At 43.5% G+C, this 15,244-nt stretch overlaps 1 protein-coding gene across 1 annotated transcript in view; it reads left to right on the top strand.

The window, feature by feature from the left end:
* The window catches only part of TAPT1 (transmembrane anterior posterior transformation 1), a 58,813-nt gene that overhangs the window by 531 nt on the left and 43,038 nt on the right, over positions 1-15,244 (top strand). Inside the window, exons 2-4 of the mRNA XM_034670965.1 lie at positions 39-264; positions 6,787-6,876; positions 12,605-12,735. Of these exons, the coding sequence (XP_034526856.1) occupies positions 39-264; positions 6,787-6,876; positions 12,605-12,735 (447 nt within the window). The remainder of the gene's footprint in view (positions 1-38; positions 265-6,786; positions 6,877-12,604; positions 12,736-15,244) is intronic.

A 15,244-nucleotide genomic window follows, 5' to 3' on the forward strand; every position in this document is an offset into this window, starting at 1 on the left:
GCGCCGTGCGATCCCGGGCCCCTGCCCCGCGGCCGCAGCTGCCTCCGGGGCCGCCCGGGCTGTGGGTGCGCGAGCTTCCGCGGCTCCCGGGGCTCCGTGGCTCCGCAGCCTCTGACAGCTCGTCGGGCGGGGTCGGCGCGCGGCACCGGGGCCCCCGCGGTACACGCCTGGCCAGGTGTGTCCGAGAGACCGCGCTGCGGCCCGGGAAGTTCTGTCCCGGGTCACTTGACCGCTTTCGAAAGGTCCTTCAGAAAGACCCCCGGGGTATGCTTCCCCCGTACCGTTAGCGAGCACCTCCTACGTCGCAGGGAGCTCCAAACCGAGAAGCTCAAGGCTGATTTCTTCATTATGTTCATGCCAAGGTGACTCTTTCGTTGTGTATTTTAAGCGAACTTGAGCCATAGAAACCTGTTAACTTGCCCTCCAAATACGTGTTCCTCAGCCGCAGCTAGCAATGTGGTAATGACCGCGAAGTTCAGTACTTTTGCCCAGAACAGAAACACGTAGAAACATCTTTTCAAGATGTTACCTGTGAACTTTTCCTAAACCGAAACTTAAGCCTCTTAGGAAAAAAAATGGCTGTATGGGAAGAGATGCCTTTGTGAATCCTACTTTCAACCACCAATTTTAAGCATGTTGTTAGAATATTATTTTTTAAACTGTGGGATTCCTTTTTTCTTTTTTAATTTAAATTGCATTTGTAGTCATACTGTAGTTGTATATTAGGCTTAAAAGAAAAAGAGATTTTGGAATATATGTTTGAGTATGGTGAACACATTAACATTTTTATGTAATTCTAAGTTTTAAAGGGCAGCTGAGCCATAGCTCCATTAAATTTCTTTCCCAAAAATTGCTTCTGGTGGGCAGTAGGGGCTCCATTAGCGTTATTTCCTTCAGTTCCTTCAAATGAATGTTAAGTCCTAAGGCTTACTGCATCATCAGTTGTACTTGGATATTGAAAATGTAGGAGTACTCAAATACCAGAAGGTTGATCAGGTGAGATTCTGTTTGATTTGCTAATTCTCAGAAATAGACGCAGGTTAGATTTTGAAGGTCTGTATCTTTGAAAAATTAAGTACAGACTGTGCCCTGCTCAGTCTTTTCCAGTTAACCACTTAAAAATTCTCAACTCTGTTTGATTTAGTTGTCAGTGAAATACTTGCTTTCAAGAGTATTTGCTTTCTGAACTGGCAGGATCTAAGTAAGACGGTATTAAATCTCTCAGCTGTCTGTTTACTTACTTAGACCTGAACCTTAACGACGCTCTGGTGCAAATGGAAACAAGAGTGGCCAGGTTTCACTACAATGGCTTTAAAATATTTCTGAGTTTCAGGAAAGCCAATATTATAAAAGCCCTTTTTGTTGTTGTTTGCATAACACAGAAAATGAAGTTGTCAGGAGCCTTTTGATGAGCACAGATGTTCGGTTTTTGGAATAACCCCAACACCCCATTCTTGGCCCTTCCTGAGATGGGTCTGGATACCTGGTACCATGGACTTCCTCAGACTTCACACCACGCACGCATTCTTCATCAACATGAGTTTCTGAGCGTGGTTTACTTAACCTGTTGGAAGTTGGACTTTTAACCCAGTTGCAGAAAGTCTTTATCCGGGAGATACTTCCAGCTTTAGTTGTTGGGGTGGCCCTCGTTTTTTTCCCTAATTCCATCAGTCTTGTGTGAGGAGAGATGACTGTGGCAACTCCTGGGGATCGAGACGTAGTTAAGAATCCCGGGAATATTTCAGCTGGGGTCACCAGCCAGTGTTGTTCCATGTGGACCCCAGGTGACTCTTCTCGTCAAACAGCTCTTGCCCCTGCTGGCATCCACCCTGTAACTCTGATGCCGCATTGGTTGGAGGCACACCCTGGAGATTAGAATTCTTTCAGCCATTCTTAAACACCCAGGCTGCTAAGCGGCTCTGCTTCATGTTCTAGCATCGCCCCTTTCTACTGCTCTGTAACGTTTCCCTCCTCTCTTATCCAGAGTTCAGAAAACTGTTCTCTAGGGGCTGGCCTGGGCCAGAGGGCCTTTGAGTGGCACCACCTAGTGTCATGTGGGAAGCATTTCTCCCTGAATCAAATGTCTAGCAAGCCTCTCTGCTTATACTTAAGGTGTTACTTGGTTGACACACAGTGTTGCATTATTTCAGGTGTACAGCAGAGTGATTCAACATCTCTGTAGGNCACACCCTGGAGATTAGAATTCTTTCAGCCATTCTTAAACACCCAGGCTGCTAAGCGGCTCTGCTTCACCTTGCTGTTCTAGCATCGCCCCTTTCTACTGCTCTGTAACGTTTCCCTCCTCTCTTATCCAGAGTTCAGAAAACTGTTCCCTAGGGGCTGGCCTGGGCCAGAGGGCCTTTGAGTGGCACCACCTAGTGTCATGTGGGAAGCATTTCTCCCTGAATCAAATGTCTAGCAAGCCTCTCTGCTTATACTTAAGGTGTTACTTGGTTGACACACAGTGTTGCGTTATTTCAGGTGTACAGCAGAGTGATTCAACATCTCTGTAGGATGGGGCGCCTGGGTGGCACAGCGGTTAAGCGTCTGCCTTCGGCTCAGGGCGTGATCCCGGCGTTTTGGGATCCAGCCCCACATCAGGCTCCTCCCCTGTGAGCCTGCTTCTTCCTCTCCCACTCCCCCTGCTTGTGTTCCCTCTCTCACTGGCTGTCTCTATCTCTGTCAGATAAATAAATAAAATCTTTAAAAAAAAAAAACACATCTCTGTAGGTTATGCTGTGCCCTGGCTACCATCGTCACCATACGTACTTGTCCATTTTAATTCTCGTGCTGCCTCTGATACTGTAGTCCTCCTCTCCAGTTTAGGTCAACCTTTGTTTTTCCCTTTGAAAGTCATAATCTTAGTGTCTTGGTGGCCTAATCATCAGTTAGTTTGAAGGTCCTCTTTATTTGTTCTCTCAAGGAACTTAGGGGTCTTATAAATGTTTGTTGGCCTGTCCCAACAACCTAGGATTCCATGAATGAATACACAGACTAGGTGCTTATCCACACCCTCCCCATCCAAGTAAAATAATTCAAAATATAGTATTTGAGGTTAATATTTTTGTTTTATACCTGTCTTTGTCCATTTAAATGTTTAGAAGATCTATACGAATATTCATTTATATGTGAGCCATTACATATACCATGTACGTGTATCTATATCAAGTGTAAGCTTTTGTTTTGTTTCTCATTTCAAATTCTTTCAGTCACTTGATTCTCTAAACTCTGTCTTTGACTTACACGTAGCCAGGCACTGGGTTGAAGCTGTTCCTCTGGTACTAGTACTTATACCCTGACATAGTGCGAAATGAATATTCCACTCATCATACCTGTTCTCTTTCTCTCTCTCAGAACGTTCGTTGTGTATTCCACTGTTGCCTTATGTGGTCACTGTTCTTGGGCTCTGGGTATAGTGCAGAACAACAAATTCATCTCTTCTTCTTTTGTTCCTGCTCTTAAAAATAGTACCAACTTCTATTGTCCTTTTTGACATAAGCTCAGATAATAAGTACATATTATCATAGTTTTGTACTCGTTCCCCACTTTACTCATCTGTAAAAGTTCTAAGGAGGAGAGTTGCTGTATAGCCATGTTCCCGTTTAGGAGTCTACGTCCAGCAAGTCAGCTTTGAACTAAGAATTAGGCAATCTGTTCTTGGCTTGCTTTGGTTGTTGAATTGCTTTTAGACTCTGTGCTTGTTTAGACCACTTGCCTAATTCTTTTGGCTCTGTTTCATGACTCCACTACTAAATGGTTCAGTATCAGAAGTACCTAAGTTGGCTCTAGTGCCCATGAAGACTTAAGAGTAGAAGAATTGGTGCAAAATAAGCATCGTACTTACTGGTGAGGATGAAACAAAACCTATATGATGCAGGTGTTGGAGTATGCATAGGGATAGGTGCTGCTTGTAAAACAAAAGAACTTCGAGTAAGGTTATGGGTGAACAGTACTGTGTCTGATTTCAACAGTGCTGTGGGACCTGTGTTTTTCCTTTTGTTTAAATGGTGATGCTCCACTTCTAGAGCTTACACTTGTTAGCCATCTCTTTTGCTGCTTTTCTTTCTTTACCCATTTTAGATCTCTTACTTTACCTCCGTGAGGGAATGGTCAGAGGCAGGAAGAAAGCGTAAATCCAAAAAAGCCAACTGAGCTCCTTTTTACAGTTCCTACAAAAGACTTCAAGTGGGACAAATGTTTTAACTCTTCATATTTTCTACGCCTTTTTTTTGTGTAATTGAAAATTTAAATTCTTACTACAATTAATTTATTTTTATTAAAATACCTTTTCATTTAATCAGTCCTATACTCCATGCAATATGTTACACTGTTATCCCTGTGGCCCCAAACTTATCTTCATGGATGATTAAAGGCTGTTATTCTGAAATTATACTCTAGTCAATTAATTTCTCACTTACAAAGGGAAGTAACGATAACTGTAAAACTGACTGTGAAGTTACTTGGAGTAACCATACCCCGAGATAGGTAATGTAAAACTCTCCTTCTCTCTGATACACCATTGCTCTGCTTTTAAAACTCTCACTTGTTTTATTTAATTAGTACATGTAAATTAAACAAGCGATGAAAAGTTGTTTATTTTGGTCTTCGATGGGTCAGTATCCCGGCTTTTTAAAATGTTTAACTTCATCCTAGTTTACGCTCCAAAATTCATCCGTGGCTGCTCATTTGTGGTCCAGTTTGAGGAATGCTTGGGTGAAACAGGTCTTTGGAAAGACTATAGCATTGACTGTCAGATTACTGACATTCTGATCCCATTTTTAGTGCTTAACCCTGTAACCTTGTGACTTTTGAAACAGTCACTACTCTTTGTGTCCGTGTTTTCCATCTATAAATGTATAAATTTATGAATATTCTACTTATTCTTTACTTCTATAAGTGAGACTTATTTAGAAGCAATTTGAGGGTCTTAAAAATTTGAGTGGCACCTTTACTATTATTTGACTTAGGAAGATAGAATCACTGTTGTATTGATTTCTGTTTCTCCTTGTACAAGGATGTAACTCTAGGTTTGTGTTACAAACTTAGGTGTAATATTTTCACATAACTTTAGTAAAGTTTATTACTATTTTACATTATTTAAGACTGTGGAGATTTGCATGTTTTATAATTTTTTCCTAACAGTTAACCAATATTACTTTCCAATTTTTTAATGGTCAGTGCTGTTTTAAGAAAGATATATTTAGACATATTACTTAACATTTAAATATATTTATGATTACTCATTACTTTTAATGAATACTTTTGTACCCTGGCTTCTTATTTCTAAAACAAGCTATCCCAGAAGATAATTAAACATAATCTTCTTTTAGGGATGAGGAGGAAGCAATTTATACTGTACTTCTCAATTTAAGATATGGGAACAAGAGCATTTCTGCAGTAAATGATGAATATTGATTAAAAATACTCCAGAGGGGGGCGCCTGGGTGGCACAGCAGTTAAGCGTCTGCCTTCGGCTCAGGGCGTGATCCTGGCATTACAGGATCGAGCCCCACATCAGGCTCCTCTGCTAGGAGCCTGCTTCTTCTGCTCCCACTCCCCCTGCTTGTGTTCCCTCTCTCGCTGGCTGTCTCTATCTCTGTCCAATAAATAAATAAAATCTTTAAAAAAAAAATACTCCAGAGGAACTGATTTGGATTTATTATTGGTATTATTTCCCTTATATGAAATAGTCACAAGTGGCAAAACTTAGTTCTTCTAATGTACAAGCACTTGTTTGTATTACAAATATTTTTAAAAGACGTGCTGACATTTCTTCTTGGTAAGAACTAGATAAATGAACTAAAATTCGTTGACATCTAAAAAGTTAAGTCAGTGTTTGCAAAATAAACTTTTGAATTATTTTACTTTGGAAAATAATTTGCTTTTAAAATATTAAGAGAGGTGTTTGGCATAACAAGTGAGAGCGACTTTTGTTAAGAAGAAATGAAATACCACCACGGTATGGAAGAAGTTAAGGCGAACTTAGCAGAATTCTTGAGGGGTGACACCCCCAGGTGAAGGAAGTAGCCTTCTTAGATAATTAGCCAGGCAGCTATACCCAAATACCTCAGGACCAGTAAGTTCAGACAAATCTGTAGAATGCTAGAGAACAATGTTTAAAACAACAAGAACAAAAACAACCACAGCTATACTTTGGAACAGAAGATTAAGTAGCATCCTGCAAAGTATATCCATGGCTACGGAAGGTGGGAGCAGCTGACAGAGCAGCAAGGCTAACTTACTAGCTCAGGCTGCAGGGCAATGTAAGCCTTCTCCTTCAGTATGAATCGAAGGGCTTTTTCTGCCCTTTCGAAGCCTGGTTAGCGCTGTTATCTTCTCTTGTGTGATTGTCGGGTAGATGGATGCTAATTATGGTGTAGGGGAGAAAGCACTCTGGACTTGGAGGTCAGAGATCCAGATTCTGTTCCCAGTTTGCATCTTAACCTTTCAGTGACTTTGGACAAGTCTCTTAACCTCCAAGATCCTCAGTTTCTTCATTTGTAAAACACGAACACCATTATCTGCTCTCTTTAGCTCTCAGAATTGTTGTGAGAATTTTATGAAGTACTGTGTGCAAGACCTTTGTAAACTGCCTCTTGGCATAAAGTGGGAGGATCCTAATCCCGTAAGCAGGGCCAATTTTACAGGAGTCGGGGAGAAGAAGGTAAGGGAAAGCTTCTAAAATATTTCACCCCATGAAGCTTGGTTCTTTTGTTAGTATTGCTTTAATGTATCTTTAAAAAACCATTCCTTAGCCTATCAGTGTGTTAATTGTGTGGTGTTAATTGTATGCAGGCACTTCCCTCAGATTCAGGCCTCACTGGGGGCTGGACATTGGGAAGATCAGGATTCGAGGTGCCTGCTTTCAAACAGCTGGTAAGGGAGCCGACCAGTTAATAGCATTAACTTCATAGAAGTAAACACAGGGTGCTGTATGTGAAACACCAAGAAAGAGGAGGTTGAGGGGAGGGGGGCCCAGTTTTCTAGAAAGTAATAGTGGCCTGTTTACAAAAGCACTTGAGACAACGATAGGCAAAATAATCTCTTGCCACATGCACCCCAGTGTTTAGAGGAGCAATGTCCACAATATCCAAAGTATGGAAAGAGCCCAGATGTCCATCAACAGATGAATGGATAAAGAAGATGGTGTGTGTGTGTGTGTGTATAAATGGAATATTGCTCAGCCACCAAAAAGAACAGTCTTGCCATTTGCAATGATGTGGATGAAACTAGAGGGTATTATGCTAAGCGAAATAAATCAGAGATAGACAAATACCGTATGATTTCACTCATGTGGAATTTAAGAAATAAAACAGATGAACACAGGGGAAGGTAAGGTAAAATAAAAATAGAGAGGGAAGCAAACCATAAGAGACTCTTAACTCTAGGAAATAAACAGGGTTGCTGGAGGTGAGGTGGGGGGATGGGGTAATTGGGTGATGGGCAGTAAGGAGGCCACGTGATATGGTGAGCATTGAGTTTTATATGCAACTGATGAACCACTAAATTCTACCCCTGAAACTAATAATACAGTATATGTTAACTAAATTGAATTTAAATAAAAAATTAAAAAAAAATCTAGTGCCCAAAAGCACACACTTTGAGGATAGACTGCTTGATTTTGAATCCTGGCTCTACCACTTTCTTCCTTTGTGACCTTGGGGACCTCCTTAACCTCTCTATCCCTTGGTTTCTTCATCTGCAAAGTGGACGCAGCAGTAGAATATGCCTCATAGTTATGAGAGCTGTGCACTAAAAACATGTTTTTATCATTTTGATTTTTTAAGTGCATACTTCAAAATTTTCCATTGCGGGATTTAAATGGGTGTTTATAACTAAAATTCTTGCATTTCTGGAAGTAGAATCCTCAGCTACCCACTGTTTTATATTTATATTTTAGTTAAGACACTTTCATGGGTTTATATTGTTTGACTTGTTTACAGAAAATTCGTTATTAGATTAGTTTGTTGAATATGCTTATTTGCTACTTTACCGTTTACCCATGAAAACAGGATTGCAGAAGCAGCATCAGTAAACACTAGGGAACCACCAAAGCAGAATTGAGTAATACCTCAGATCCTGTGAAATTACTAGTACGGAGTTCAAGACCTTGTGTCATGCTTTGCAGTTGTCTTGTGCTTTCATACGGATCCTCTCTCGGTCCCTTGGCCATCCTGCGTGGACCCCAGGCAGGTTCTAAAACTGCTCCAAACCTCAGTTTTCTCTTCTGTGAAATTGAGATCTATGACTTCAGCAGGGTCACAGGACTCATGTGTGATAGAGAGGATGCCAGAACCCCCTTCTTCTGATTTGCCTATCCGTGCTTTTCTTGTGGATCATAACAAAACTCTTATTATGGTAAAACTCGGTCAACTGCGTCATCAGGGAAGATGCCACTGCGGAGGATAATTTTCTAAGTAAAAAGTGTATAGCTGCCTCAATCTTTTGATTTAATTTGCTGTTTTAAATTTAAAAGTCTGTAATAACTTGTTTCTGTATTTCCTTAACACAGCTGACATACTAGCAGTCTGCCTAGCCTCCCTCCCCACCCTTACCGTGGATAACACAAGCATCCTTGTCCCATACCCCCGGGCACTCACTGGCACTCACTCACACAGCATGGCACTCTGTCCTTTTAGGGTGGAGGTTCGGATACCTGTTGGGTGACCCTTTACACTCACTTAGACACACACGCAGCTTGGAGGCTCCTTATCTTCCATGGCAGCTGTGTCCAGTAAGGCGCCAGAGCTTGTCACTCTTTTCCTGTTCACTCTCCAGTCTCAGAAAATTCTGTCTCAGTCACAGGCTGTTTTCTCAAGAGTCTGGTGTTCTCTCTGCTTTTGCCACTTCTGATTTCTGATTCTGTTTTTGTTCTCTCTGCCACACTCCTCTCTGTGATTTTTCCTCCTTCTTCTCTGATCCGTATAGTCTTTCAGCAAGCATTTGTTGAACGCCTATGACGTGCTTTATCCCGAAGATACAAAATAAAAGACAAAACCAGGCCCAAAAACAGGTGTGATAGATAGAAGAAGCACCAGAAAGGGTAGACGCTGTGCCAGCCGAGTGGGGAAAGGCTGCACTCTGTTTGGAAAACCTGGGACGGCTTCACAGAGCAGGCGCCTGTGTGTGGTCACCTGTGGGAAACTGGAAGGGAATTCTCGGGCCAACGCACCGTGTCAGCCGACTTCCCCGTTCGCAAGAAATGAAAAGTATCGTAACTAGAGGACTGGGACCTGGAGATTCAGCGGAGGCAAGTGCGAGGCCTGACTGAAAACATAGCCGGGGGCCACGTGGTCAGGGATTTGGTGTCGCCCCTGCGGAGGTGTAGGGCCTGGCCTGCAGGTGGCAGAGAGCAGCCGGTCTGTGAGCAGGCTGGCTCTGGCTGCCCGGCAGGGTCAGGACTGAAGGGAGGAAAGACTGGAGGAAAGGCATGAGTTAGGAAGCTTGGGTGGGAACTGGAGGGGGATGAGAAGGACCAAACTAGGGTGGCATATAGAGAGGGGGCAAGTTAATAAATGTGCCAGACGATGAGTCAGTGGGGCTTTGTGAGAGGAGGGGGGCAGCCCCAAGCTTCTACCACACAGCTATGTCACTGGTGGCGCACGAGCTGAAGTCAGGGCTGCAGGAGAGGGTCCTGAATGCTGTTTGCAGGTGCAGGGGAGGGTGCAGGGCTCAGGTGGAGTTGCCCAGGAGGCACCTGGAAATAGGGGTCCAGGTTCCCGGGGTCAGATATGGTGACTTTAGGATTCAGGTGATGGTTTTAACCATAGACTATCCAAGGAGAATAGGAAAAAGAGAAGAGAGGACATGCCAGGGAGTAACAGCCTTCAAGGGTGGCCGGCGTTTTACTGTGACTGATGCTTCGTCAGGACACAGTGACTGGAACACTGAACCGGCAGACATGTAGAGGTCAGGTGGAGGGGCAGGAGCTGCCAAAGACACCCAGGTCCGAAAAGCTGGGCGATTAGAGAGAAGAGTGCCTGTGGGGGAGGGTGGGACGGGATGGGAATCATGGTGAAGTGACCTTTGGGGCTCGCTGGTGTCCGTGAAAAGTAGTGTACACACGTTCTGTCCTGCCTTCAGAGAGGCCTACTGCTTCTCAATTTTTACATGAAAGGATTGACATTTATGACATATTTATTGATATATATCAGCTAATCAGAACTTCCTTTGCTTTCTGGGGCACCTGGGTGGCTCAGTCGATTAAGCTTCTCCCTTCGGCTCAGGTCATGATTCCAAGGTCCAGGGATCAGGCCCCTCTTTGGGCTCCCTGCTCAGTGGGAGTCTGCTTCTCCTCTGTGCTCGCACAAGCTCTCTCTCACTCATATAAATAAATAAATAAATTTTTTTAAAAAAAACACATCCTTTGCTTTCTAATTGGAAGACTGAACTGAATGAGAGTATATGTATATATATATTTTTTAAGATTTTATTTATTTGAGAAAGAGAGAGCACAGTCAGGGGGACGGGCAGAGGGGGAAGAAGAGGGACAAGCAAACTCCCGCTAAGCAGGGAGCTCCACGTGGAATTCCATACCAGGACCCTGAGATCACCACCTGAGCTGCCCTCAGACGCTTAACCAGCTGAGCCACCCAGGCTCCCTGAGAGTATGATTTTTATCTTTCATTGGTTTGGCTGTTCTTGTTTGCAGCTCACAAGCTTTCTTTTTCTGTCCTTCATACAGCAGATCGTGTTCTGGATCTAGCCAGCCTATAGTATATTAGAAAGTTCCCAATCAAATATTGTACCCTGCCTGGATTTGGTGGTACTAAGGCCTTCTAATCGGAACATCTGAACAATACAGTTCACCTCTGGTGTCCCTGGCTTCAGCTGTAAATGTACTGAGAGCAGGATGCTTGCAGTGCTTGCAGTGCCTTTGGTGATTCGGCCTGCCCTGCACGAGGCTGGAGTGGGTGGAAGTCTGCTTTTCTCTCCGTTTGTTTCAATCCCCAGATATCTCTCATGGTGACACTAACTCTCCAGAGAGATGACGAATCTGGAAGTTAAAGAAATGTGTGCACACATNACAATACAGTTCACCTCTGGTGTCCCTGGCTTCAGCTGTAAATGTACTGAGAGCAGGATGCTTGCAGTGCTTGCAGTGCCTTTGGTGATTCGGCCTGCCCTGCACGAGGCTGGAGTGGGTGGAAGTCTGCTTTTCTCTCCGTTTGTTTCAATCCCCAGATATCTCTCATGGTGACACTAACTCTCCAGAGAGATGACGAATCTGGAAGTTAAAGAAATGTGTGCACACATGCGTATATTTTTGTGTGTAATGTGACCTCTATACATGAGCAGGCCATTTGACCTGATGCTCAGAGAACTAGCCGTCTGTTCAGTGCTGGATGAAGTAAGCTGTTTTAGGCCCACCAGGAGGTATTAAGTCTCCTTCTGGGTCTTCCTAACAGCTTTTCAGGGGTGTTTTTGACTCTAGACTCTTCCCCATACCTGCAGACTTTAAATCCTAGCGCTCACATAGATGCAATTCCATGAGTCAGTACTCATGAATGAGATCCACCTTCCCTGTTTGTCATTTTTTGGAGGGAACACCAACGCTGTGTTTGGTAAATGGATTACAAGGGCCAGCTCAGAGCAAAGAGGAGAAACTTTGGTATCCTAACTTTTGGAAGAGGGCTTGGCCTCCTGGGGAGTAAGAATAGGAAGGTAATGGAATCAGGGGTCCTGAAAAGTCAGTGAGGTGATGGGTTGTCAGGGAAGTGTAACATGTTAGAAGGGGTTGGAACCTTAGCTTCTCAGCCCAAAGACTCCCGTGACAGCCAAGGGGAAAGTACTCAACCTCCTTTGGCCTTACTTTCATTTGAGACGAGATGGTTCTGCATGAGTTTGTTTTGGAGGAACAGAGAGAACAGGTGGGCAAATCCAAGGAAAGGGAAGTCTCAGATCTTGTTGAGGTTCTGCTTTGGATGGCTTAGTGTGATGATTAGCCTGTTGGAAGGCCTTCACCTAGGGCAGTGGCGCTATTTAGATACTTCGGCAGGATCTCTGAGGCTGAAGGAAGAAGTAGCACTCGTGTAGTTCACCCAGGATGGTTTTGGGACCCTAGCAATTCCTGTTGAGGTGACTGGGCTCTCTTTTATCATGTATAGAATCATATNCTGAGGCTGAAGGAAGAAGTAGCACTCGTGTAGTTCACCCAGGATGGTTTTGGGACCCTAGCAATTCCTGTTGAGGTGACTGGGCTCTCTTTTATCATGTATAGAATCATATGCTAGATAGATAGTATAGATAGATACATTTATTCATTTTATGTACTTGATCTCTACTCTCCCTTATGTCTATCAGTCCAGGTCCTGTATCATCTATAAGACCCAGGACTGGGCTCTTGCAGACACTTTTCTAACTATTCTGGCTCATAGTAATCGTTCCTGTGGCATTTTCCCTTTATACTACACAGAGTAGCAATTTTGTCAATAATTTTTGCTGATCATTTATGTGTAGCTGTTCGGTTCTGGGCACAGAATTATAAATTGCTTTGTTTTATTCTCTTTTTGTTTTATATATGTATTATCTATGGCCCCAGCTAGCATGTAAGTTTCTTGATAAATACTGTTCTTTTGTTTCGTGTCATTTTCTTTTCCTGTAGAGCTTTCATTGTTGAGGTTCCTCAGTGCTGAACTAACAAGAGGGTACTTCCTTGAACATAATGAGGCCAAGTATACAGAAAGAAGAGAAAGAGTATACACTTGTATGCGAATACCAAGAGAATTGGAAAAGGTACTATTTTTTTTCTATTACCAAACATCATTGTGAAAGTTATGTCAACATGTTAATTGTATGAAAATAAATTGAGTTTTTAAAATATTGGAAATAATGTGATCATAGGTAATTAAATATATTGGGAGTAGGAATTCCCATATAGGAAGAGGCTTTAAAACTTGTGTTTTTAGTGTACGTAAGATCCAATGTTTCTTAACTTTGCTATGTATTAAACTTGCCGTATTTCCACTTGTGTCATGACCAAGTCACTTTTTCCAAGGAATTAATCTCTACGTACTCCTTTAGTTCTCATCAGTTTTCTTGTACTAGGGGCAGTATTTTTTCCATTCAGCATGACAAATTATTTAATTTCAGCCCTTTTAAAGGTTTCAGTTTCTTAGAAAGCCCTCATATTTAAAAACAAATGACAGTTTTTTCAAAGAAAAAGACGATTTGTTGCATCTTTGACACACAAAACCTCACATCCTAGGGTCAGTGTAGCCGCAGCAGCACTGAATCCATGCACACCGGTTCCCATGGTTGTGTCAGGTCTGTCAGGGCCAGTCAGATGGGACAGCAGGCTGCTCTTTTCCCTCTGCATCGCTGCAGTCGGTACGTCTGAGCAATTCCAAGATTTCTTGCTAGAAAGGAAGAATTAAGTAATTCAGCTTTGGCTGTATCTGAACACAGTTTCGTACTTTTATAGTAACATAAAACTTGTAATAGTTTGATCGGTTCCTTAGAATCTCACTTTCTGTTGGAGTGGCTGCCGGAGGAGTTTTGGGGCTTAGCTCAGTGAGAGCGTTCTGTAACAGGAGGGGCGGGGGACTGTGAGGGGTGAGGGCCCAGCTGGTCGGGCTGCTGGTCTTTTACTTCTGACAGCCCGTCAGTGGGGTAGAGGGAAGGGAGGCAGCTGTAGAGTGACAGTTTGAGACACGTTGCTTCACGTGGCTTCTTGGCGGCAGGTCGCCGGCCGCAGTGCTTGGGGCGCCCTGTGCCAGGCTGGGGAGGGATGGGAGCAAGCGCGGGCCGGAGAAAGGACAGTCGTGACGGTGAGACGGTGGTTGCCTGTGGTCGGGATCATCCCCGCTGCTTAGTGTGGTTGTGTGGCTGCTCTTCTAGGGAGTCCCAAGTTCCAGGGAAGAGTCAGGGCCGGGTAGGTGAGCTGGAGGAGTGTGGGGGCACTCTGCATGCCACTGCTCCCCCACGGCGGCGGCACCTTGATTTTGTATGTTGGAATTTATTTAAGATTTTGGCCAGAGATGGGGGGTAGTGTTTCTTTTGCTTGCCAATAATAATAATAATAATAATAATTCTGTCTTAAACACATGAACTTATTTTCTGAGGGCTCACTTTTTCCTTCCAGTGATAAGCCAAGGCAGGGAAGTGTGAGGATACACTGCAGAGGGAATTGGAGGGAGGTGTGCTGGGGCCTGAATCCTTGTACAGGACGGTGCCAGCCACAGTCAGGTTTTACCCACATGGTCCCTTCGAGGGAAGGTTTTTCTCTCACCTGTGTGAACAGTGGTGGATTCCCATTTTTCTCTGCAGAGCACACAGAGATTTGCCTGCCATCCACTGCCAAACTCTAGACACACCCAAGGGATTGCTTCTGAGGGAGAAGTGTGTGTCTGACCCCTTTTCTTACCCCTCACGTGGCAGACATGGTGAGCAGCGGCCGCAGCCCTAATGACAGTCGGCTCACCTGAGGCAGGGTCGATACAGACATCCTCCTCTTTACTGGCAACACTGACATGCCAAGCAGTTTCTTGGTAGAGTTCTCACAGACACTTGCAAGCATTTCGGGTTTGTTATTGTGAGCATTGTCTGCTGGGGAAAATACCCACAGTCCTTGGTAAAACCTTAGTATAAGCACAGTATTTTTCAAACCATGGTGCATTAAGGGACCACTGATGGGATGAGTAACCAATGAGGTGGGTTGCAGTCAATTAGGAATTATTTTTAATTTTTATTTTTTTTTAAGATTTTATTTATTTATTGGACAGAGAGAGACACAGCGAGAGAGGGAACACCAGCAGGGAGAGTGGGAGAGGGAGATGCAGGCTTCCCGCTGAGCAGGGAGCCCGATTCGGGCTCGATCCCAGGACCCTGGGATCATGACCTGAGCTGAAGGCATACGCTTAATGACTGAGCCACCCAGCCGCCCCTAGGAATTTTTTTTTTTAAAGAAAATACTAGAAAAGTTATCAGAGTGCATTTGCCTGTAGGAGGGAAAGTATTTTGTCATGAAACTTTGGTTTTATTTGTGTGTGTAAGAGGCATAACGTCAGAAAAGTTGAATTAACACTGCTTATGCACAATTGTAATAATTTTCTAATCCTGTTTCCTATTACAGAGGCTTTTACTTTGAGCCTACTTAGGAAAATTTGATTTAGTCTCCTAGAACAACACTTTAGAAGCTCTATTGCTTAAAATGAACAAAAGGGTGTCGCATTTTTCAGTGTAGAGCAATTTCTTCTTAACTTCTCAGAGTCAGTGAAATACAGAGGAAAGCACAGTTCAATTT

Source organism: Ailuropoda melanoleuca, chromosome 11, assembly GCF_002007445.2.
Source record: "Ailuropoda melanoleuca isolate Jingjing chromosome 11, ASM200744v2, whole genome shotgun sequence".
NCBI classification, from domain to species: domain Eukaryota; kingdom Metazoa; phylum Chordata; class Mammalia; order Carnivora; family Ursidae; genus Ailuropoda; species Ailuropoda melanoleuca.